The sequence below is a fragment of the Leptodactylus fuscus genome, chromosome 5, assembly GCF_031893055.1.
Source record: "Leptodactylus fuscus isolate aLepFus1 chromosome 5, aLepFus1.hap2, whole genome shotgun sequence".
Taxonomy (NCBI): Eukaryota; Metazoa; Chordata; class Amphibia; order Anura; family Leptodactylidae; genus Leptodactylus; species Leptodactylus fuscus.
The window spans coordinates 159,939,512-159,964,619 of record NC_134269.1 but is presented as its reverse complement, the minus strand read 5'-3'; the positions used below and the strand labels follow the sequence as shown (position 1 = coordinate 159,964,619).

Sequence of the window (25,108 nt, the reverse complement as noted above, 5' to 3'; positions counted from 1 at the left end):
GGGAAGCATGTCTGGGGGCATAAAAGTCACTTTATTTCATGGAAATCCCTGTCAGTTTGCGATTTTCGCAAGCTAACTTTTCCCCATAGAAATGCATTGGCCAGTGCTGATTGGCCAGAGTACGGAACTCGACCAATCAGCGCTGGCTCTGCTGGAGGAGGCGGAGTCTAAGGTCGCTCCACACCAGTCTCCATTCAGGTCCGACCTTAGACTCCGCCTCCTCCGGCAGAGCCAGCGCTGATTGGCCGAAGGCTGGCCAATGCATTCCTATGCGAATGCAGACTTAGCAGTGCTGAGTCAGTTTTGCTCAACTACACATCTGATGCACACTCGGCACTGCTACATCAGATGTAGCAATCTGATGTAGCAGAGCCGAGGGTGCACTAGAACCCCTGTGCAAACTCAGTTCACGCTAATAGAATGCATTGGCCAGCGCTGATTGGCCAATGCATTCTATTAGCCCGATGAAGTAGAGCTGAATGTGTGTGCTAAGCACACACATTCAGCACTGCTTCATCAAGCCAATACAATGCATTAGCCAGTGCTGATTGGCCAGAGTACGGAATTCGGCCAATCAGCGCTGGCCAATGCATTCTATTAGCCCGATGAAGTAGAGCTGAATGTGTGTGCTAAGCACACACATTCAGCACTGCTTCATCAAGCCAATACAATGCATTAGCCAGTGCTGATTGGCCAGAGTACGGAATTCGGCCAATCAGCGCTGGCTCTGCTGGAGGAGGCGGAGTCTAAGATCGCTCCACACCAGTCTCCATTCAGGTCCGACCTTAGACTCCGCCTCCTCCGGCAGAGCCAGCGCTGATTGGCCGAAGGCTGGCCAATGCATTCCTATGCGAATGCAGACTTAGCAGTGCTGAGTCAGTTTTGCTCAACTACACATCTGATGCACACTCGGCACTGCTACATCAGATGTAGCAATCTGATGTAGCAGAGCCGAGGGTGCACTAGAACCCCTGTGCAAACTCAGTTCACGCTAATAGAATGCATTGGCCAGCGCTGATTGGCCAATGCATTCTATTAGCCCGATGAAGTAGAGCTGAATGTGTGTGCTAAGCACACACATTCAGCACTGCTTCATCAAGCCAATACAATGCATTAGCCAGTGCTGATTGGCCAGAGTACGGAATTCGGCCAATCAGCGCTGGCTCTGCTGGAGGAGGCGGAGTCTAAGGTCGGACCTGAATGGAGACTGGTGTGGAGCGATCTTAGACTCCGCCTCCTCCAGCAGAGCCAGCGCTGATTGGCCGAATTCCGTACTCTGGCCAATCAGCACTGGCTAATGCATTGTATTGGCGTGATGAAGCAGTGCTGAATGTGTGTGCTTAGCACACACATTCAGCTCTACTTCATCGGGCTAATAGAATGCATTGGCCAGCGCTGATTGGCCGAATTCCGTACTCTGGCCAATCAGTGCTGGCCAATGCATTCTATTAGCTTGATGAAGCAGAGTGTGCACAAGGGTTCAAGCGCACCCTCGGCTCTGATGTAGCAGAGCCGAGGCTGCACAAGGGTTCAAGCGCACCCTCGGCTCTGATGTAGGAGAGCCGAGGGTGCACTTGAACCCTTGTGCAGCCTCGGCTCTGCTACATCAGAGCCGAGGGTGCGCTTGAACCCTTGTGCACACTCTGCTTCATCAAGCTAATAGAATGCATTGGCCAGCGCTGATTGGCCAATGTATTCTATTAGCCTGATGAAGTAGAGCTGAATGTGTGTGCTAAGCACACACATTCAGCTCTACTTCATCGGGCTAATAGAATGCATTGGCCAGCGCTGATTGGCCAGAGTACGGAACTCGACCAATCAGCGCTGGCTCTGCTGGAGGAGGCGGAGTCTAAGATCGCTCCACACCAGTCTCCATTCAGGTCCGACCTTAGACTCCGCCTCCTCCAGCAGAGCCAGCGCTGATTGGCCGAATTCTGTACTCTGGCCAATCAGCACTGGCTAATGCATTGTATTGGCGTGATGAAGCAGTGCTGAATGTGTGTGCTTAGCACACACATTCAGCTCTACTTCATCGGGCTAATAGAATGCATTGGCCAATCAGCGCTGGCCAATGCATTCTATTAGCGTGAACTGAGTTTGCACAGGGGTTCTAGTGCACCCTCGGCTCTGCTACATCAGATTGCTACATCTGATGTAGCAGTGCCGAGTGTGCATCAGATGTGTAGTTGAGCAAAACTGACTCAGCACTGCTAAGTCTCTGCATTCGCATAGGAATGCATTGGCCAGCCTTCGGCCAATCAGCGCTGGCTCTGCCGGAGGAGGCGGAGTCTAAGGTCGGACCTGAATGGAGACTGGTGTGGAGCGATCTTAGACTCCGCCTCCTCCAGCAGAGCCAGCGCTGATTGGTCGAGTTCCGTACTCTGGCCAATCAGCGCTGGCCAATGCATTCTATTAGCCCGATGAAGTAGAGCTGAATGTGTGTGCTTAGCACACACATTCAGCTCTACTTCATCAGGCTAATAGAATACATTGGCCAATCAGCGCTGGCCAATGCATTCTATTAGCTTGATGAAGCAGAGTGTGCACAAGGGTTCAAGCGCACCCTCGGCTCTGATGTAGCAGAGCTGAGGGTGCACAAGGGTTCAAGCGCACCCTCGGCTCTCCTACATCAGAGCCGAGGGTGCGCTTGAACCCTTGTGCAGCCTCGGCTCTGCTACATCAGAGCCGAGGGTGCGCTTGAACCCTTGTGCACACTCTGCTTCATCAAGCTAATAGAATGCATTGGCCAGCACTGATTGGCCAGAGTACGGAATTCGGCCAATCAGCGCTGGCCAATGCATCCCTATGGGAAAAAGTTTATCTCACAAAAATCACAATTACACACCCGATAGAGCCCCAAAAAGTTATTTTTAATAACATTCCCCCCTAAATAAAGGTTATCCCTAGCTATCCCTGCCTGTACAGCTATCCCTGTCTCATAGTCACAAAGTTCACATTCTCATATGACCCGGATTTGAAATCCACTATTCGTCTAAAATGGAGGTCACCTGATTTCGGCAGCCAATGACTTTTTCCAATTTTTTTCAATGCCCCCAGTGTCGTAGTTCCTGTCCCACCTCCCCTGCGCTGTTATTGGTGCAAAAAAGGCGCCAGGGAAGGTGGGAGGGGAATCGAATTTTGGCGCACTTTACCACGTGGTGTTCGATTCGATTCGAACATGGCGAACACCCTGATATCCGATCGAACATGTGTTCGATAGAACACTGTTCGCTCATCTCTAATAATTATGTTTATGTGTTAATTTTCATAGCTTGTACAGGGTTTGACTGTTAGGGTTGTGTATGTTTGGGTATGTGGGTCTCATACAATGGTGTGAATGGCTGGGCTGGCCGCTTCTTTGTTTTCTGTTCTGGTTGTAGGAGTGTTACATTTGTACAATTGCTTTATAATATTGTATATTTTGTTTATAGTTAAGGTTAAGCCAATCTTGAGATTTCAGGATCGTTTTTAAAATCTGATTTCTGATCATTTTCTATTCAAACCCGTTCCCGATCCCAATTCCGATCCTAATGCAAGTCAATTGGATTTTTTAATGATCAAAAATCGGAGTTTAAAAACTATCCTATTCACTACACAGAGTGGAGTCCAAAAATTGAAGGCTTCAATTTTTGGACTCCATGCTGTGGAGTGATTAAAAAATCAGTCGGCTACTTAGTCCCCCCTGCTGTCCGGTTACCTGCACAGAACCGCTGCCGCTTCCGCTCCTGGTGTGTACGCCGCTCCCTTGAGCTCCATGCCGTTGTTCTCTGTCCGTTTCTCTCCTCTCTCATACTCTCCTCTCTCTCACTAGGGAGGCAGGGGCGCCATACGCACCCCCACCTCCCTAGTGAATCACTCACGTCTCCCCGCCCTGTAACCGCCCACACTCTCCTAAGCCACAACAAGCATCAGTAACACTAGCCTGGGGAGGCGGGGGCACAGACAGCACTCTGCCAGCGTGTGAATGAGAGAGGAGAGGACAGAGAACAACGGCCCGGAGAGTGGCAGCGGTTCTGTGCAGGTAACTAGGGTTGAGTCATCGGGATTGGAATTCCATTCCCGATCTTTTTTAAGCAGGATCGGAATCCGATCGCAATAGTGAAATTTACTTGATCGAGATCCAATCTTTTCCGATCCCGATCACTCAACCCTATTTATAGTGTATTGGTATGTTTTATATTGTAATATTAAAAAATACAGTACAGATAATGTGATGTCACAGTACCAGGTTAATGCACACAGTCTTGTCATAGCACCAGAATAATAAACATAATGATGTCACAGTAATTGGATAATGCACACAGTGATGTCACAGTAATTTGGTGAATAAGGTTACTAAATCTGTAATTTTGTTATATTGTACAATGGTGTTTTTCTGTGCCAAATACAAAAGCCTACAATAATCAGTGTATCTGAAAAAAATAATACTACTGTACACGTAAGTACACCAGGATGTGAGAGCAGAGTATAGTGATAACATAACCACTGCATGATCTCGACTGTTTTGTGATTTAGATTATCAGGGTCAATTTCATGCACTGATACAATTGTGAAAAATTACCCTATATTCACACAAATGTCATAATCGGTTAAAAAAAAAAAAAAAAAAACACCTACATTCATTCATGTGAATAGGGGGGCTATTCACATGACCAGTATTTTGCCAGTCAAGCTCTAGGTCATGCTTTATTTTTATTCAATTTCATTCACTCAAATATACGAGGGATGTATCAAAGCAGGTGCACCTCGAGTGTAAGATGGTCGTGATAAGTCTACATTTTTCTCAGTCATTTTGCACAATATTTGTGTGAAAGTGTAAAAGGGCGCATTCACATGACCTAGTTTCAGCTATGAGGCTTGATCCGTATGTTGGCTGCATTTACCAGCCCGTACCATATGATGGGAGAGGGACTCATAGCAGTATTATCTATAGTTCCTGCCTTTCAGCAATTAGGAGTCCTTGCTTTCCAGAGATTACAGTATGGGAGAGTATGTCGCTGAGATGCAGGGACTCCTAGCAGCATAGGTTACTATACAAAATTATATTAATATACCTCTCCCAGCGTAAGATGCAGGCTGGTAAATTCAGCCAACACACAAATTGATTTGTATGACTTAAAGTTGGTCGTGTGACTATTCCCTTAGACTGTAGTGGATTGACATAGCACTCTGCAGAAGTCCATGTAGTTGTCTAGAGATCGTAAAAATGACTTTGTTCTCTACTATCAGCACCTGGTATTAGTTTTCTACTACAATTTAAAGATGTTGAGTTCTGTACATACTGTAAGTGAAGTGAGGAATAAAAGAAGCACGGTTTACCTTAATGTTCCGCTGTATGCACACGCCACAAACAATCCGGGGAGTCCTGGATAGTCCCGCAATATGTCAAGGGCTAAGTAAGGCATCAGCTAAGGGTAAACAAGATAATATAGCCATGTGGTATAATCTACAATATACTATAAGAGTATTAAATATCATAATGCATTGCACATTTTATTGAAATGAAGGTGCTTCTTATGCTAAGGTCCCACGTAGTGAAATGCAAAAAAATGCAGAAAGAATGCATTACATTTTTTTCCACAGCATTTTTCATTGTGTTTTTGCTAAGTTTTCTCAACAGATTTTCTAACCTTCTTAAACCTATAGGAAAAATGCCAACCTTTCTGCTGTTATAATTGACATGTATTTCAAGATTTGAGCATTTTTGAAAACACAGCTTTTCTGCAATATGTGGATGGAAGTAGCCAGAATCTCATTCACTTTGCAGGTACTATAAAATGCAAGTTGTTTGCCACAGAAGTAGCAAAAATGCTGCATTTTCGCAACCTGAGGCTTCAGCCTAAAGCTGCAATAACATGACCGCTGTTAAAAAGCCTTATTCTGGAAACATCCAGCTTTACCATTTTTTGCTGTGGTTCCCTGAAGCCCCATGTTATGAAAACACAGCATTTTTGCCACTGTGGAAATGCTACAGCAAAAACCCTGAATTTTACAGCACCTGAATGATATTCTGGCTAATCCGATGGATACATTGCAGAAAAACTTTGCCACAGGAAAGCTACATGTCAGTTATACCAGTAGAAACCCTGGCATATGTATCAAACGTGTCAAAAGGTCCGCAGATGGATAACTTTCTTTTGGGCCCCTTACAATCTAGTTTTCATGCACTACAATCTACAGAAATGGCCCTTAGGCTGAGTTCCCATGTACTTTTTTGGTCAGGGTTTTGAGGCCAAAATCGCCTCAAAACCCTGACCAAAAAGACGGCTCCCATTGTGATCAATGATGTTCATTCTTCAGGCCAAGTCGCCTCACGATTCGGCCTGAAGAAACTCCACCCTCCGGACTAGGCCCATTCACTGGGCCTAATCTGGAGCGGAGTGCACGGCTGGATGCTGGTGCAGTGCACCGGCTTTCAGTTGCGGCGACCTGGCTTTTGGATCGGAACCTGAGGCGGCCTAGTGTGAACCCAGCGTAACCCTGATATCTGCATTTCTGTCTGTGGTCTTACTATAACATCAAAACAGCATGCCCGCTGTCTTGGGGTTGTATTTGATTTGGAATATCACCTTTCCCCCACATATTCTTATGCTTGTACGCTATTGTCACCTGCACCTCAAAAACATCTCTAGAATTCGATCTTTTCTTACTGTGAAAACATCAAAAAGCCTAATTGTCGCTCTGATTCTCTCTTGTCTTGACTATTGGAATTCTCTGGTAAATGAGCTTCCTCTTACTAAATCTGTCCTGAATGCACCTGCCAGACTCATCTTTCTGTCAATCTGGTACGCAGATGCATTTACCTTGTGCCAGTCACTGTAATGGTTGCCCATCCACCACAGAATACAATATAAGATTATCACACTCACCTATAAATCCCTCCACAGTGCCGTACCTTCCTACATCTCCTCCATTGTCACTGTCTATCGCCCTAACCATCCTCTCCATTCTGCCAATGACATTTGACTTGCATTCTCTGTTATCTGAACATCCCACTCCTGTCTCCAAGACTTTTCTGGAGCTGCACTGGTGCTCTGGAACACTTTACCCTGGGCAATCATATTAATTTCCAAACTACAGCAGCTTTAAAACTGCCCTAAAATCACATCTGTTTAGGCAGGCTTATGACCTGATCACATAGTTCTACATCTATATACACTACAATAAAATTTCTTATCCTGAGCTATCCTTCCTACTCTATTCCTCAGAACCTGACCCTTACATCTAGAAGTTACCCTGTGCACCCTATGGTGTCTGTATAGTCATAGATACCAGAGGTGACGGGCTCATACAGCTTCAGTTATATGACCTTACCTTAAAAAATGGCTGGACCATTGTATCAAACAAGCCAATTTTTAAATTAAAAGGCAAATATGCCTAAAAACTAGCCTTCAGCTTCACTACTGACCATTTAGATATAGTTAGACCTTAGGCTCAAGAATGACTTAACCTATTTCGGTTACTTACTTATCTAGATTTTTGGTTTATTTCTCACCTGGTCAGGGGCTGATACAAATTTGGCAGTCCAAGGGTCACAGTCCTTATATATAGAATACATAGCCAGTCCACTAAGTACTGCACAGGAAAGAATTGCCCAGAGTCCCACAAGATTTACATACAGGGACCTAGTAAATGGGTAATACATAAAAAGAAATACGTAAGATAAAGCCATTTTTTATGTTGGTTTTATTTTGGCATGTTTTTCTTTGTTTATATAAAAGAAAATGTTACTGTGTTTCAGTTGTAAACTAATGGCCATAAAATTGAAAACTTTGGGTTTTCAGCTGTAATACTCAATGAAATGTGTTATACATTACTATAATTTAAAAAAAAGCATACAGTTAAAAAGCATGGTGTGAACCTAGTCTTACACTGAGCAATTATAACTGTTGCTAGTCATTCAACCTGAAAAATTGACAAATACTTGGTTTTGGAGTGATTAAATCATATACAATACTATATATATTGTAGGAATATACAAATTGTCTGGGGATGTACAGTACAGGTGATCTTCTGCATCTAAATGCAGCAAACTTTTGGTTAACTTTGTAATGATGCACCCAAAGTTACCCTTCCCTCTAAGGGTGCTCATAAGTAAGAAAGCACTCGCAGAGGTGCTATCATGCAGTATTAAGCACTTGCAGAGGTCCTATCATGCTATATTAAACATGTACAAATATATATAGTATAAGTATATCAGACTTGATAAGTCTATCTAGGGCAGTGTCAGGAAGCTTGTTCTCTAGGCAAAGTCAGGATACTCATGTCCTAAATGTCATATATTCACATAGCTTCCAGCAAATGCCTGATGCTGAGTAAAATTGGTCCTCTGAGTGCATTCTTGCTTATGAGCACCTTTGGAGTGCTATTGAACTTTCGGTAGGGAAGGGTGACTATGGGTGCATCATTACAGAGTAGACCAACTTGCTTATCACGATCATTATATATTCATGTATATGATGAGCACCACATACACTCAGATGGGACACCCACACCCAGCTTATTATATATCTTAACAGTGTGGAGGCTCCGTGTCACTCATCATATCATCACATCTAGATTTTTAATTATCTTTTAATAGATACATATTAAAAGTTATGTTTCAGATGTTCATTTCTTCACTTTCATTTGTCATAGTTTATTACTCGAACATCCTATCTTACTATTACCATTATAATTTCTTGCTTTAAACTTTTGGTTAATGATCAGAAATAAACGTTCCTGAAGAATATACTTGTTTAGTCATTGCTGCTGGGGTGGTCTGTGTAAGTGTAAGGCCCCATGTAGTGGGCCGTAGTAAGAAAAGTGCTGTGGGAAAAACCACGCTGGCAAAGCATTGCGCTTTTTCCCACTGTGCTTTTCACAGAAAGTCCGCAGAGCTTTCCATTATATTTACAGGGAAGATGCTGTTGTTTCCATAAGTATAATTGACATGCGTCTCTGCTGCACGTATTTTTCCGCAATATGTGGATAGGATTTGCCGAAATTTGTATTTTTCTGTGGCGTTTCCGTCACAGCCAAACTGTGGCACTAACGCCATATGGGGCCCCGTCCATATTTGGCATGCATTCATTGCTGCACCTGTACTTTCGACACAGTCCAGTCATATTAATGTGACCACCACCTACTTTTGACATCAATGTTAAATAACCAATCGCAGAAGACACGTGTCATCAGCCATCTAGGTGCACTCATCACTGTGGAAGGCACGATGGATCAACACAAGTATGCATCTATCCTTGCGGACCATATTCACCCCTACATGCAAATTGTTTTTCCTCAGGATGATGGCATCTACCAGCAGGACTATACGACGTGTCATAAAGCTCGTAGTATACGTGCGTGGTTCAAGGAGCACCAGGATGAGTTTACCATACTGCTTTGGCCAGCCAATTCCCCGGACTTGATCCCAATCGAGAATCTGTGGGACCACCTCGATCCGGTTGTTTGCGCCATGGATGCTCAACCACATAACCTAGCGCAGCTGGACAAGGCACTGGAGTCGGCATGGCTCAACATCCCAGTGAACATCATCACAACATCCCCTCACTTCCTGCACGTCTCGCAGCGGTCCGCTCTGCCAAAGGTGGTTATTCTGGCTTTTGAAAGGTGGTCACATCAATGTGACTGGACTGTGTATTTGAAACAAGTAGTAAAAGTATAGGTGCAACCAAGCAACCTGAACCAGGAATTATCATATGCCAAATGCAACCAGGCCACATTATGTGAGGGCAACCTCATTTAGGCTAACTATTAGCAATGATCGATAAACATACTATCCATCATATTCCTAATTAATCATAAAAGGGATTATCCAGGTGTTTAAAATGTAGGTTTAGGCCATCAATATTAGATTGGGGAGGGTGCGTCTGTAGACACCCCTTGTAGCTTGATCCCACTCAAGTAAAAAGTGAAAAGCGTGGGGTTATACTAATGTAAGCCATGAAGAGAACAGCAGATTGCAGGGTTGCCAAGAGCAAAATCCCACCAATCTAACTATACTTGGATTGAAAAAATGTAATACTTACATTTTAGCATGAAATCTGCTTTTACAAGCAATATATCTCTGCACTTGTGACTGATTGACACCATAGATTCCAGTCCATGTAAAGGTTCCTCCAATGATAATTGTCCAGAAAGAATGCCGCTGCAGTGGATTGGGATTAAAGCTGGAGATAATAAACATATAGAATGACATGGTATACTAGTATTAGAGGTATGCAAGTAGCTAGTGTCACTAGGATGCTCATTGACACCCATGTTTTTGAAATGCTCTACCAATCTCAATTAATATTTTAATGAAACGACATGTACTGAAATATTACTTTTATTTATAAACTAGCTAATATTGCTGAGTATACAATCCCTGTTACAACATAACAGGTTAGAAACATGAAGAATAAAACAGGTAATAAATCTACTTACTCCCAGAAATTCAGTCTGTCTCCATAAAAGGAGTCATTCAAAATGGGGGCAATTCCACCTTGGACAACCACAGCTCGAATAATAACAGATGAAAATCCTGCAACCATGATGCCAACCTGGAATACATCTGTCCATACAACTGCCTTAAGACCACCCTGCAACAAATCACAACGAGGTCAATTTGTCACTTACTGGATTGTACAATACAGCATATGAGTGTAACGTCTCTGCCTGTTCGATCTCTGTGCTACCCTCTGCTCACACGCTTCAGTTCAAGAGCCGTGTTCAGTTTGATTCGTTGCTTAGAGGTTTTTTTGTTGCTCTGTATGGACACCGCTCTATTACCTATCCTCTGTAATTCAATTTCCACCACACGCATATCCTGCACCTTGTTTCCCTCTGTCCATCAAATTGTTAATCTCAGACTTGGCTGTGTGATTGACGGCCTGTCTGTCAATCAAGTCTGGGATGGGTTCTGGACTTCCTATATACAGGTCATCAGTCCACACAGGTTTGCTGCCTATTTTGACTATCCTGTGACTTTGTCCTCGATAGCTTCCTACTTTCTCTTACCTACTGTATTACTAACCTCTGACCTTTGATTTCCCTTTTACTCTTTTGGATTACGATTTTGTACTGCTTTGTCTCTCTGGCTTTTGACCCTTGCTTGTTGACTTCGCTTCTGTGTTTTGTCCTGTCTTGTTCTGTGTGACACTTATTTCTAGGAAGGCAAGTAGCCAGGGACAGCAGCTGGGTCAAGTCAAGGACTCACTGTCACTGTCTTCTCTTCTTCCTAGACACAGCAACAGCACTAGGGAATCGCACAACTAGCAATTCTGTTACAATGAGTAAGTCAAGTCTATGAATAAGTAGATGTCAGCCGTGGCATATCTGAACATAACTGACAGTAGATGAGCAGGTAAAGGGTCAATATGATCAAAACCTAATGGTTGTGCTGGTACATTGCAGATCTATAGGAACAAATAAAAAGTTGGTACTATACTTGGTCTATAATGTAGTGTTTGGTGTTAATTCTGCCAAGAGTTAGCAGTGACCTTTTCTACAGAGCTGTAATTCTGCTATGATCTGGTTATACATATTAATATTTTGCTACTTTTTATTAACTTGAATACGTTGTGTGACCTCATATGTCCCATAACAAAAACAACACAATAAATCTGTAGTAAGTGTCACTGTTGTGTGTTGTATGACGGAATTACTAACCATTGTGCAGTAGAAAGTACAGACCACTCCTGTAGCTACGACAGCACCCCACAAATCAAACCCAGTCACTGAAATAAATAGAAATTTTTACTACCATTAAAATAGAAGATACATAAATATTAGTCTATAGACATAATTACTGGTGTAGACACATTCTTAAATACAATATGATATATATGATATGACATATGAGCACTTACTTTATAGTTTCCATAATTGTGGCCATAGTAATCGCAGCTAATGCTTAGAGGGCTCTCAACTTTTATCAAATAGTGTGAGGTTAAATTGCAAAAACTTTCTAATTTTGCATATTTTAATAAAGGATGAAATTGTATCTTACTAATAGTCATGTACAAGCTGCACTAGCTAGACAAGAAGGGTCCCTAGAGCTCCTGACGCTCCTTCAAGCCTGATCACTCTTCATTTTTTAAGGTAAAGTTCTCCAAATCTTCAGGCAATTGTTCAAAGTCCTGCCATGGCATTTATATGAACACATCCATTGGCTGAGAGATACAGATATTTATAAGCTAAAACTGAAAAGCAGATGAAGCCCAAAAGACAACGGAGTTTACTTCATTCTATATTTTGTCTATCCTTGACTCTTACCTTGATTCAGGGCCAGAGCTGGGGCATAAATTACAATCCCAGTATAAAGAATCTAAAATGAATCAATAACAATTTGTTTCAATATACAAAAATGTCAAATGAGTTATTAAGATAACTACATTATAGAGCAGATCTCCAGCAAAGCTGATACACATGACCCAGCTGTCAATCACAGATGAGAAGGGTGGAGTTGGGATGGGGAAGCATAACCCTAAGGGTAAGTTCACACAGAGTTTTTTGGAATGGAACCAGAAGCGGAGGCTGTCTCAGGTTCCAGTTGAAAAGGTGGGTTGTCACGACTGATAGACGATGCACTCATCTGTATCCAACCGCACAGTCTGCTCCGGATTACGCCCAATGAATGGGCCTAGTCCGGAGGAGGGAGTGTCTTCAGGCTGAATCGCGAGGCAACTCGGCCTGAAGAATGAGTATCTCGCTTCTTTTTTTGGGGAGCCGGAAGAAACGGCTCCTGGAAAAAGCTCCTGAGCCGTCTTTTTGGTCAGGATTTTAAGGCGAATACGGCCTCAAAATCCTGACCAAAAAACTACATGTGAACTTACCCTAAGGCCAGAGCCACACGTAGTGGAAAACAGGCTACAAGAAAAACCGCAGCAGAAATGCAAAATGTTTTTTGCCCTCAGTACTTGTCACAGAAAGTCCACAAAGTTTTTTCTTTAATTATACCTACAGGGAAATTGACGGCATTTCCGTAGTTATGAATGACATGCTGTAATTTCCAAAATGCAATGATTTTGGAAATCTCAGCATTTCCAATTTGCCACTTTGCCTGTTTTTTTCTGCAATGTGTGGATGGGATTAGCTAGATTTGAAGGGACTGTAAAATGCCACAATTTTTGCTGCAAGGCTTCTGCCATTGCCAAACCTCGGTGTTTAAGCCACATGGGGCCCCGGCCTCAAACTGCATTCACATGACCATTGTTGACCCTCGTAGCAAGATGCAGCAAAAAAACCCAAAACTCTGCAGAATAAAATGTGGTGTCAGAGTTCTCCTTTGTAGACTTTCTGTCCCTATTATACCTATAGGGAAAACGCCAGCATTTCCTTAGATATAATTGTGATTTTTGAAAATGCAGATTTTTTTTCTGCAACGTATGGATGAGATTACCCAAAATCCCATACACGTTGCAGATACGGTAAAATGCAACTTTTTTTGCCACTGCGTTTTTGCAAGACTGGACCCCAGCCTCAGAAGCGGCCATTGTTGAAAGCCTTGTTCTGGAAATGTCCATCTCTGCCTTCCCAGACTGACGTTAACTTAGAGATGCAAGACTCGGCACAATAGACTACTCAACAGAACCTGCATAGACAGGAGTCTATTTATGGGTCAGTGACAATGGACAAAAAAAGGACATGTCCCATTTTTTTGACAGTTCATTAAAATAATCTGGCAAAAAAAAAAAAGTGAATAGACTGAATGAGTGAAATCAATGTGTTCTAAGAATTGCTGTTTGTTTTTTACATTCACATGAGTAATGCCCTAGGCCACTTTGATATTTGTATCTTTTTTTGTCTGTACTTGAACCCTACAAATTGTACAGTGCTGCGGAATATGTTTGCACTAGATAAATAAAATTTATTGTTATTATTATTATTATTATTGTTATGCTCAATATTTGATCAGTATTTTGGGTCAGTGTTTTGTCAGTCAAAACTATAAGTAAAAAGTAAAACTCTAGTGGAAAAATGTATACCTCTTCCATGTTGTGAAACCACCTCTGGTTTTAGCTTAAAGATACTGACCATATTCTGATTGTGTGAAAGTATCCTTAGGCATCATGCACACAACCAAGCATGCAGGCCGAGGTGGGGGACGATTTTATAACCGAATGCACTCGGATGACACTCAGAGTGGCGTAACATTTCAGGACAGATGTGTCAGACTTTTGGATGGATCTAATCCATCAAACATTGCGCGACATCTTATCAGTTTGGCACATATTACGCCGAAGCAGACTCCAGCAAAACTGCCATTAACAATTCCCCTAATGATAAATTTACCCTATTGTTCTTAAAGAGAGTCTATCAAGTCCAAAATGTCTCCCAAACCAAAAAGAGTGCCATATAGATACCTTTAATAAAGGTACCTGGTGGAAAAAGGAGAACTTGCTCTAATGCTACCTTTTGTAAGCTCTTTCCCTACAAATCATACCTGTTTTTCCTGAAACCTAGTGGAAAGATCGAGGATTAAAACCAAGCCTGAATGTCTCCTCCAAAAGAAAGAAAATTGATTTATACAGTAGACCGCTGTTTAAAGATTATTGCCCCCCCCCATCAGTCCAAAGCAGCGTGGCAGGCAGTGAGTTGTGAAACCACTCTGTCAACTAACTGGTTTGGCTTTGGCACGCTCCCAAGAACGTTGTCTATGTATTTACCCGTTAAGCCGCATATGGGAATCCAGCCTTTATTGCGGGGAGTCTGCCAGGTCACTTCCTCTCTTGATGCAAGTCTCAGCTGGTCAGGGACCAGAGAAACACTGATGTACAGCACCATATGTTGTGCTTTTATCCATTTCTAGATCCGTGATCCAGTTTCCACTGGGTACGTTTGTGATTTGATGACCAATTGTAAAATAAAGCTATTCAACCAACCCAAAAAGGCTGTCTGAGGATGGGTCTCCCTTACATTGTTTAAATTCCAGATCATCCAACTAGTCTTCAGGAAAACCGGTCATTCATCTATAGAGAACTACCTTTCAAAAGGTGGCCTTAGAACAAGTCCTCCTTTTCCTATCAATGGTGACTTATTTGCATATTGTTTCCCAGAATCCTTAGCAGACTTAAGGAGCCTTTACTAGGAGTGGAAACATACCTATGAGCCACACACTGTTGAAGGAATGCAGAGATAATCTTTTTATAATATGCAAACACTTGCATAATAATATAATAAGATCACTATCTTTGCAGTGTTTCATCAGGTTATGACCACAAAGTTATGTTTGTATTACTATTGAAGGGCCGTACACAGAAATATTATTGGGAAGCATTTTGGACCTGATAAATTACTTTTTAAATGAAAAATTCCACATTAATTTCTATCTACAGATCTTAAGTATACTATTACTATTATTGCACACATTTCAGTAGTTGCAAAAAGATCATAAATTGCCGCAGTTATACTAAAGGCACATAAAGTAAGGAATAGTTAGAGCAACTTGATATGCATTTTCAATACAGTTCTCATCCATACACCACATAATGGTCGCCATGTACATATATGGACCAATATCTTACACCAAAAAATCAAGGACACCTTTAATAAATTTGCTGCATTCTGAAACTCTATGCGCCATGACATTTTTGCACACACTTTTCAACACTGTCCAGGTAAAGTGTATAAAGCACATAATAAATACTAGTACAAACAATATACCGTACATCTACTTTTTTTTTTTTTACAACGATCTAGTCCCGAATCTATGTCAGCTATCTTACGTGCCTGTATGGCTTAAGGTTACACAGAATTAGCAAAATATGAACGCTTTCTTTCATAAACAGCGCCACACCAGTGCATGGGACACATCCGGTATTGCAGTAAATGGAGATGACCAGTTATATTAAACACAACCTATGAAGAAGTGTTTATGATAAAAGGCAATTTTCTATTCTGGACACGTCTTGGTCACTTATTTAACAGCAAGATGATGTGAGCTTCAAGGAACAAGCAGCAGAATTCATGCACGTCAATGATGATGTGCAAGAACAAGGCGATCTAGGTAATGCTACATTTACGGAAAATGATTTATCTTTGTAGAAGTGAAGATTTAGAAGTGTTCTTTATATCAGAATGACATTACTTACTGTTTGGATGATAAACAAGATTGTGCCAACAAGTCGTACGAATTTGTTGAATCTGAGCTCAAGGTACTGTGAAAATAATGAATCGATATGGTTGTTTAATAAGTAAACATTATTCATTATGTAGAAAATGATTTCTGATTAATTATAGCTTGTAGCATGGTTATAGTCACACACATATTACACGTAGTAATGTTTAATTTATATGGTTACCAGAAGCAATGATTAACCGGCTTCCTGAGAAGCTTCTGTAACTTTTAACTACACCTGAGTACACTTCACTATGCATTCCACCCAATGTGCAGTGCCATATACGCCATGCCTTTGGTCCTGTCCAGTAACACCTATGCCCCTATGAACTAACCTAACCTGAACTAACAGTGCTTTTGGGCCCCCATACAGTAAAAGTTTCCTCCGTAGCATACAGTGGTGAAGCCTCAGAAATGTATAATGCCCCCTTAGTAGCCCCACAGATTTAACGTCCCCTAAGTTCCCCCATACAGCATAATGACCCTTCAGTGCTCCCGTTTAGTATAATGCCCCCTTAGTACCATCATACAGTATAACCACACCGCATTTTCCAAAAGTTCACTCAAGATTCTACTTGCTGCGCCTTGAATCCACAGGCATGATATAGTGAAATTAATACGTCGAGTCTGTCTGTGTCCAAAACACTAGAAGCTGCAATAAGATGCGAATTGTAGATGGCTCCCAGCTTCATCATTCAATCCTATCAGCATCTAGAGGACACAAATAGATTTATAGTCGGTACTTACAGGGATAATCCACAGCACTCCTGAGTTTTGTTTCATCAATGTTTTATTAAGTCACATATCCCGACAAACACAGCAGTATCATATATGTTAGCAGATTAGTATAACCAGATGTTTCAGTCCCAAAAAGAAGATGGATACCACCAAGAATTCCTGATGACAGGACTATGCCCATTGATAAAGATCTTTTTGGGACTGAAACGTCCGGTTATACGCTACCTCTAATATTACTAATCTAACATATATAATACTGTCATGTAAGTCAAGATATATGAACTAATAAAACATTGATGAAACATAACTCAGGAGTGCTGTGGATTCTCCCTGTAAGTCCCAACTATAAATCTATTTGTGCACCCATCTAAATTTGGAACATTTGATTGAAAGTGAAATATTGCTGCTGAAAACAAGTTTAAAACATCCTTACAAATTCTGCAGCTGCAAAAACATCATTTAGCTGCAGGAGAGGGGAGCCGGTTGTGATAGCCAGGTTCAGGGCCGCCATCAGGAATTTTGGGGCCCCATACAGCCTAAGTGTCTGCCCCCAACCGCCCTCCCCCCGCCGCCGCCGTTTTAAAACTACTTTATTTTGCGACATACCCATTATGTATTACATTTCCCTTTATTTAGCAGCATTACAAGGCTTAATCAGATTCTATTTGCAGGTAAAATCTGCTACGTGTGACAGCGCCTATAGAGAGCCAGCACCATCTATAAGAGCCTCTTAATAAATCCTCAGGGCTTATTCACATTGTGTTTTTGGTCAACTTATCCCTGCACGAAGAACTGGCCGTTAAAAAAAAGGGGGGCCTGCAGTTCTCCATGCAGGGATAAGTGGGGAGCTGATTGTGACTGGTTACCAACGTATCCCAGCAAGGGAGGCCAAAAACGCAATGTGAACACTCCTTTAAAGTGAAAGTCCCACCCCCAAACAGGGTGCTATGCTAGTAACATAGCAGCCTACATCATTATTAATACAAAGCATACATACCTTTGGAGCTATTGTGTGCCTTGTAGTTCTCCAGCTAAAAACTTATATATTATATATTATTGCCCCAGACGTTCCCTCCCCGCAGTGCCGCACACCCGATGCCCCAACAATCCCCCTTCCCCCCCCGTCCACATTCTAACATCTTTCCATTGGCCCCCGTACCCATAATCCCCCACTTTTGAAGAACCAAAAGAGGGACAAAATGTGCGGCGAATTTAGCCCCACCCACTGTTATGTTGACTCCACCCATTCTCATTAATTTTTCATGTGCCCGCACACAGTATAATCCTCCTACAGTCACCCGTACATTATATGTCCCCCCTCTATCTCTCCCCCAGCTTCATATACACCCTTCATCTGCCCCCAGTTTCATGTCTCCCACCCAATCTCTGCCCCCAGATTCATGTCCGCCCATCCATTTCTGCCACCAGTTTCATGTCCCCTCCATCTCTGTCCTGTTTCATGCCCTCCATCTCTGCCTCCCAGATTCATGTCCCTTCATCTCTGCCCCCATATTCATGTCCCCTCCATCTCTGCCCCCATATTCATGTCCCCTCCATCTCTGCCCCCATATTCATGTCCCCTCCATCTCTGCCCCCATATTCATGTCCCCTCCATCTCTGCCCCCATATTCATGTCCCCTCCATCTCTGCCCCCATATTCATGTCCCCTCCATCTCTGCTCCCATATTCATGTCCCCTCCATCTCTGCCCCCATATTCATGTCCCCTCCATCTCTGCCCCCATATTCATGTCCCCTCCATCTCTGCCCCCATATTCATGTCCCCTCCGTCTCTGCCCCCATTGTCATGCTGTCCTCTCCATCTCTGCCCCCATTGTCATGCCGTCCTCTCCATCTCTGCCCCCATATTCATGTTCCCTCCATCTCTGCTCCCATATTCATGTCCCTCCATCTCTGCCCCCATTGTCATGCCGTCCTCTCCATCTCTGCCCCCATATTCATGTCCCCTCCATCTCTGCTCCCATATTCATGTCCCTCCATCTCTGCCCCCATATTCATGTCCCCTCCATCTCTGCCCCCATATTCATGTCCCTCCATCTCTGCCCCCATTGTCATGCCATCCTCTCCATCTCTGCCCCCATTGTCATGCCGTCCTCTCCATCTCTGCCCCCATTGTCATGCCGTCCTCTCCATCTCTGCCCCCATTGTCATGCAGTTCTCTCCATCTCTGCCCCCATATTCATGTCCCTCCATCTGTGCCCCCATTGTCATGCCGTCCTCTCCATCTCTGCCCCCAGTGTCATGCCGTCCTCTCTCTTCCCCCAGTTTCACGTTCCACATTACACTGACTGACTTACCTTCTCCTTCGTTCCCTCGCAGCTCTCTGCGCGCCTCTCTCTCACTGGCGCACAGTTATAGACGCGATGTGACGTCATCACATCGCGTCTACAAGCCAGTAGCGGAGGCGGCGAAGCGAGGAGCTGACACAGGTCAGCTCCTCGCTTCAGCCGCATATGTGACAGCGAGAGAGGCGCACAGCGGCGAAGCAAGGAGCTGACTTGTGTCAGCTCCTCGCTTCGCCGCCGGCTACTGGCTTGTAGACGCGATGGCTGAAGCGAGGAGCTGACCTGTGTCAGCTCCTCGCTTCGCTGCTGCCGCCGGCTACTGGCTTTTAGACGCGATGTGATCACATCGCGTCTACAAGCCAGTAGCAGCGGTGGTGGCGAATTGAGGAGCTGACACGTCAGCTCCTCGCTTCAGCCGCATATGTGTCAGCGAGAGAGGCACGCAGCGACGAAGCGAGGAGCTGACCTGTGTCAGCTCCTTGCTTCAGCCGCGTATGTCTTCAACTCAGATCTGCGTTTTCTGGATGCAGATCTGAGTTGAAATAGGACATACACAATGACTGCTACGGGGCCAGGGGGCCGGCACACGGTGGCGGGCCAAAACCGGGCCCCCCCCATTTTTCAATTTGGCCGGGCCCCTGACGCCAGTAGCAGTAGTACTGGCCTATCAGCGGCCCTGGCCAGGTTCCTCATAGAGAAGGGCCCCTCGTTTTTCTCTGCTACTCTACATAGTATATGGTGTCTTTCTGAGGGAAGCGACATGGATGGGACACGCAGCAGAGAAGAAGGACACTCTGCTCCTCAGAAAGATATACTGATTGATCAAGCGGGGCTTCTCTGGGCTGCTTTGCTGATCAGCGCAGGTACCCTGCACCCAGACCGAGCTGCCATTTCAGTAATAAAGTTCCTGCCTCACTTCACTGGATTGCTGTCTGAGTTTGTAAGTACATTGAATAAGTACGTACAGCTTCCTTGGGATTTTAGTTTATTCTCCCTTATGTTATTTTTGTGTGGGGAAAGCTAATGGCCACAGCATCGGTTACCAAATCCTGAATCGAATCCTCATGAGTAATGTGCTACATAAACAGTCTTATTAATGTGTCTGCACTGTGTTAGTCAGGTTGTGAATAACTGCCAAAATGCAAACCACAAAGACACCAGAGACCAACATCAGCATCTTCATGAAAGAAAGAAGCCTTATACATATCCTCAGTAAAGCTATATATGCTGCTTACAGTGAGGTTGTTCATCTGAGCAGCTTTAGTCACTCACCAGGGACTTACACTAGGTTCCCACTAGCGTTGCATCTTTATTGTTTGGGTCTGAACAATGGAAAGACAGACCAGTAAAATGGCAGTGGCACACGGAGCCCGTCAGACCCTATTAACTAGAAAGGGGTTTGTCAGGTTTCTGCCTTTTTAAAACTGAAACCAGCAGAAGAAAAAGTCCAACTTTAACAGACACAGTCTGACTTTCGTGGCCAATGGTCTATAGAATAAAAAAATGTTGACGTGCTCTATTTTTTTTTTTTGTCGATCACAGATCACTATTCTAATCTATGAGTCCCTGAAAATTACACGCAACCCACTGATGACATCAATTTGCTGTTTGTTCTTCACAGACCCACAGACATTGTAATGTATGTTAAGAAAAAAAAAACATCCAAGTGATCCGCTTTTTACATATGTGAAAGATGGACTAACCACAGACAGCACACAAATGAGGCAGGATGATGTGTTGTCTGTGATCAGACAGAATGTATGTCTACCAAAAGCGGACATGTGAATACGTCTTAATGCTGTTGGTCTGTATGATATGGTGGTATTATTTAGTCAATGCACAGTTGTATTATCCAGTCACTGTACGGTGATATATTTTAGTTACTGTATGGTGTTTTTATTCAGTCACAGTTTGATATGGTGGTATTAGTTAGTCATAGTTCAGTGGTATTATGCAGTCAGTATATGGTGGTTTTAGTCAGAAAGTCTATGCTGATATTATTCAATCTGTGCATGATCCAGTTGAGGTGTAGCGGTATTATTCAGTTACTCTGTGGCAGTATTACCAAGTCATCATGGTACAGTGATGTCATCTAGTTATTTTGATAACTGTGTTGTTTTCATTCTGTATGGTGGTATTATCCAGTCACTGTATACTATGTACCCAGGCTACAGTAAACACATACAAAATACTGTAAAGTGACCACTGCAGTGGTCCAACATATTTTAATGCCCCCCCAGCAGTGGCCCCAGATAATCGATTGTCCCCCAGCCAATACTTACCCGACTGCTTCTAAACCTGGAGCGCTCTCTTTCCCTGCTTCAGGCACACATACATGACAGCAGGGGAAGAGAGTGGAATGTGCTAGGAAATGGAGAGATAAACAGTGGCGTAACTACCGCGGAAGCAGCGGAGGCAGCTGCCACAGGGCCCGGGACATTAGGGGCCCGGTGACAGCTGCTACCGCAGCGTTTTTTTCTTTTTTATTAATAGGCCGTTATGGGCCCTATTTACTTACCGATCCTGGCTGGGCCGGGATTGGTAAGTGACACCACGGGCCCCACAAAGACTATTATTATACTCAGGGGTCTTTGCAGACCCCCGAGTATAATGATCGGAGGCCCGGGAGACGTAAGAAACATAAAAAACTGTGTTATTTACCTCTCCAGGCTCCGGGCAGGCTTCAGCCTAGTTGTCTGACGTCACATGAACCCGGCCTGCGTCCCGGGTCATGTGACGTCTGACGTCATTGAAGAAGGCTGACAGCGGAGGACTGCAGCGGAGCCGGGGGACAGCTGTATATAATACTGTGTGAAGGGGCCACTAAGGGACATAATACTGTGTGAAGGGGCCACTAAGGGACATAATAGAGCGCGCAGGAATGCGGAGGAGGGGGTCGGTCGAGGTCTTCGGCGTAGGTCAGGGGAGGGGACCCCATGTCAAAAGTTCGCCACGGGGCCCCGCCATTCCTAGTTACACCACTGGAGATAAGTATATATACTGAAGCTGACCCAAGCCTGTAGGCTGCAGATTTGTGACCTACAAGCTTGGGAAGCTTTACAACCAGGTTGGGGGTTCTTTTCGCCTTGATTTTGCCGATCCAGCAGGATTAAAATCTCAAGTCACGTTGTTCTTGAGACCCCTTTCCTAAACTGACTAAATACGACTCTGTTTTTGGTATGATACTTATTTGGCCCCCCATTTTCCAGTTTCTCTAAGAGCTCATTTTATCTTAAACTGGTCCTGTATGTAGTACAGAAAGCAGTTTTGATGCTTCCTGCTCCTGTCCTAGAGGTTATGTCTTTGCAGGGTAACTGCAGGAGATGCTATGTCCTAGCGGAGCCAGGTTAGCTCTGTAGTGAGTCTCAGAAGGTTATATTCACCCTGATAATGCCACTAGTCCACCCCTCAGCTTGTAGCACCACTTCCAACAAGAAAAAAATAGAAAAGATAATTTAGAAAACTACTGTATTTTAGTTGTATTTTGTGCTATTAGAAGAAAAGTGTGATAAAAATACTTTTTCCCCTTCTGTTTTAAATTTTCCAAGATATTATTTAAATATAAAATACTTAAAAAAAAAAAAAAAAGAAGCCTTTTGTATTACCAAAAAGGACACACAAAATATCTGAATAACTGAAGAAAAAAAAGCACATGATCACTTTCAAAATCATATATAATAATAAAGAAATTCCTGGAAAATGTGTTTGTTCATGGATATAGGCTAGTTTTGAATAGGTTAAATGAAGCAACAATTTCTATATACAGTGCGGCTCCATTTAAAATCAATGACACTAGTTTTATCCATCCCATGGAGACTGAATACAGCAGTGTTACACATACAGTATGTGACCATCATTCCATTCCAGAGGGAAAAACAGGTCCCCTATTCTTGTGATTAGTCGGGGGTCCCAGCAGCGAGTCTCCCACTGATCAGACACTTCTTTCTGGAGATAGGTGAAAACTTAGTTGTTGTAGTGGAATAACCCCTATGATTATGGTATAGGCAAATGTTATGCAGCTATCTAACTTTGAGTGTCAGTTCATTTCATGTTCAAGATCTGAGTTGTCAGAGAATAAGGACAGTTGGAATCCAACATATCCAACATGCACAATACTTTCCACATATACAAGTTTGTGGGGGCAACACGGAGGCTCAGTAATTAGCACTGCAGCCTTGCAGCGTTGGAGTCCTGGGTTCGAATCCTGTCAGGAACAACATCTGCAAGGAGTTTTTATGTTCTTCCCGTGTTTGCGTGGATGTCCTCCCATTCTACAAATACATACTGATAGGTAAAAAAATGTACATTGTGATCCCTATATGGGGCTCACAATCTACATTAAAAAAAAAACAAGTTTGCTACAATTGTATCCAGTCCAGGCAATACACTGTGACCCAAATATCAGGAGCACAAATTTGTTTAGGGTTTACTATTATGTCTCAGTCCATATATACATGTGTGTATCAACCTCACAGAGTATTGTCTAGACAGGATACATTTGCAGCAAACTATCATCTGTGAGAAATATTAAAGAGCATTCTGACAAGACATAGTGATGTACTTACCTCATAGGTGCTAGTGATGCCCAGTCTGTAGAACACTGGCAGAAATACTTCAGATGAGATCAACACAACCATGGTGTAAGTAATAGCGAATACACTGAACATGGCACCAAACCTGTATACTTCTGCTGGGGTACCCAAAACTGTAACAGCAGACATGAAGCTGGCAGTAAGGGATAGGGCCACTGGTACTGCGGACATGCTCCTGCCTCCCATAAGGAAATCTTTTGAGGTTTTCTGTCCGCCACCAGCAAATGCATAATAAATCCCAATGACAGCAGAGATGAGCAGCATTAGTGCAAAAACAACATAGTCCCATACTGAAAAAGTCCCAATGTCACCTGCCGTAGCCATAGTCGCTGTGGTATACTACTGCGAATGACTGAAAGGAGACGCAGATGTGTAACACAGGCAGGATGAGCAAGTAGTGATCCTACACTTGGGCTGGCTCCAAACTACCTCTGAACTGTTATATGCAAATACGGACTGTACTTAGTAACTGAGTAAAAGAAAAGGAAAACACCAAAGTACACAAAGTGCTCAAAGACTGGCAAGGAGAATAAGTAATTGTTCTTCAGGATAAGCTTGTCACTATCACAATGGACAGTAGGTAGAATAATCACACAGTTAGTGCCCTAAGGAGGATATACTGTATAATAAGAAACAAACTACAGACTACAAAACATAAAATAATGACAGTAGATAGAAGCTTGTACAGAACTAAGCCAAGATAGACTGAATACCTAGCTGAAAAGGATAGAGAGAAATCTGTGCACTAAACAAGGCAGTTTAAGGATCCTTGAGAGGGCAGTGTTGCAGTTCTCTGCAGAGAAGGCGATAGGAAGGCTGCTGTGAAAATCCGTGAAGGAGCCACACTGGTTAAGGGTTAGTTCAAATCTGCATTGGTATTCCGTACGGGGGAGTCCGCATGCAGACCCCCTCTCCTCCCCGCACGGAATACCAAACGCAAATGCAAGCGCCGTGCATTAAAAGCACACGGACCCCCATTGACTATTTTGGGGTCCGTGTGCTTGCCGCCTGATCTCCGCACAGAACATGCGGACAGGAAAGTAGTTCATAATTGTGTGCTTTTACTGCACAGCACTTGCAATTGTGTTTGGTATTCTGTTCGAGCGGTCCCCATGCAGACTCCCCCAGATGGAATACCAATGCAGATGTGAACGAAGGGTCACTTCACTGGGTCTCCTTAATTCAGATTTTTTGAGGGGGTCCTGACACTCAGACTCCCAGATATCCTAAAGTGATGGCAAAAACTAAACAAACAATAAACCATCACTTTATATAATGTGAAGAATCTTTTAATTTCTGTAGAATATTTTATGGAGGAATTTACTGCCCCATAAACTGGAGTAGATGGGGGTAAATGTGTCCCATTTCCATGCAC

At 43.3% G+C, this 25,108-nt stretch overlaps 1 protein-coding gene across 2 annotated transcripts in view; it reads right to left on the bottom strand.

The window, feature by feature from the left end:
* LOC142203677 (sodium-coupled monocarboxylate transporter 1) overlaps window positions 1-24,057 on the bottom strand; it is a 38,944-nt gene extending 14,887 nt beyond the window's left edge. For both annotated transcript variants that reach the window (XM_075274620.1, XM_075274621.1), the window contains exons 1-8: window positions 23,707-24,057; window positions 16,074-16,139; window positions 12,256-12,307; window positions 11,650-11,717; window positions 10,426-10,580; window positions 10,029-10,169; window positions 7,496-7,625; window positions 5,320-5,408 (exon numbers count right to left, since the gene is read on the bottom strand). In XM_075274620.1, coding sequence (XP_075130721.1) covers window positions 5,320-5,408; window positions 7,496-7,625; window positions 10,029-10,169; window positions 10,426-10,580; window positions 11,650-11,717; window positions 12,256-12,307; window positions 16,074-16,139; window positions 23,707-24,057 — 1,052 coding nt within the window. The remainder of the gene's footprint in view (window positions 1-5,319; window positions 5,409-7,495; window positions 7,626-10,028; window positions 10,170-10,425; window positions 10,581-11,649; window positions 11,718-12,255; window positions 12,308-16,073; window positions 16,140-23,706) is intronic.
* Between the last annotated feature and the right edge of the window lie 1,051 nt (window positions 24,058-25,108).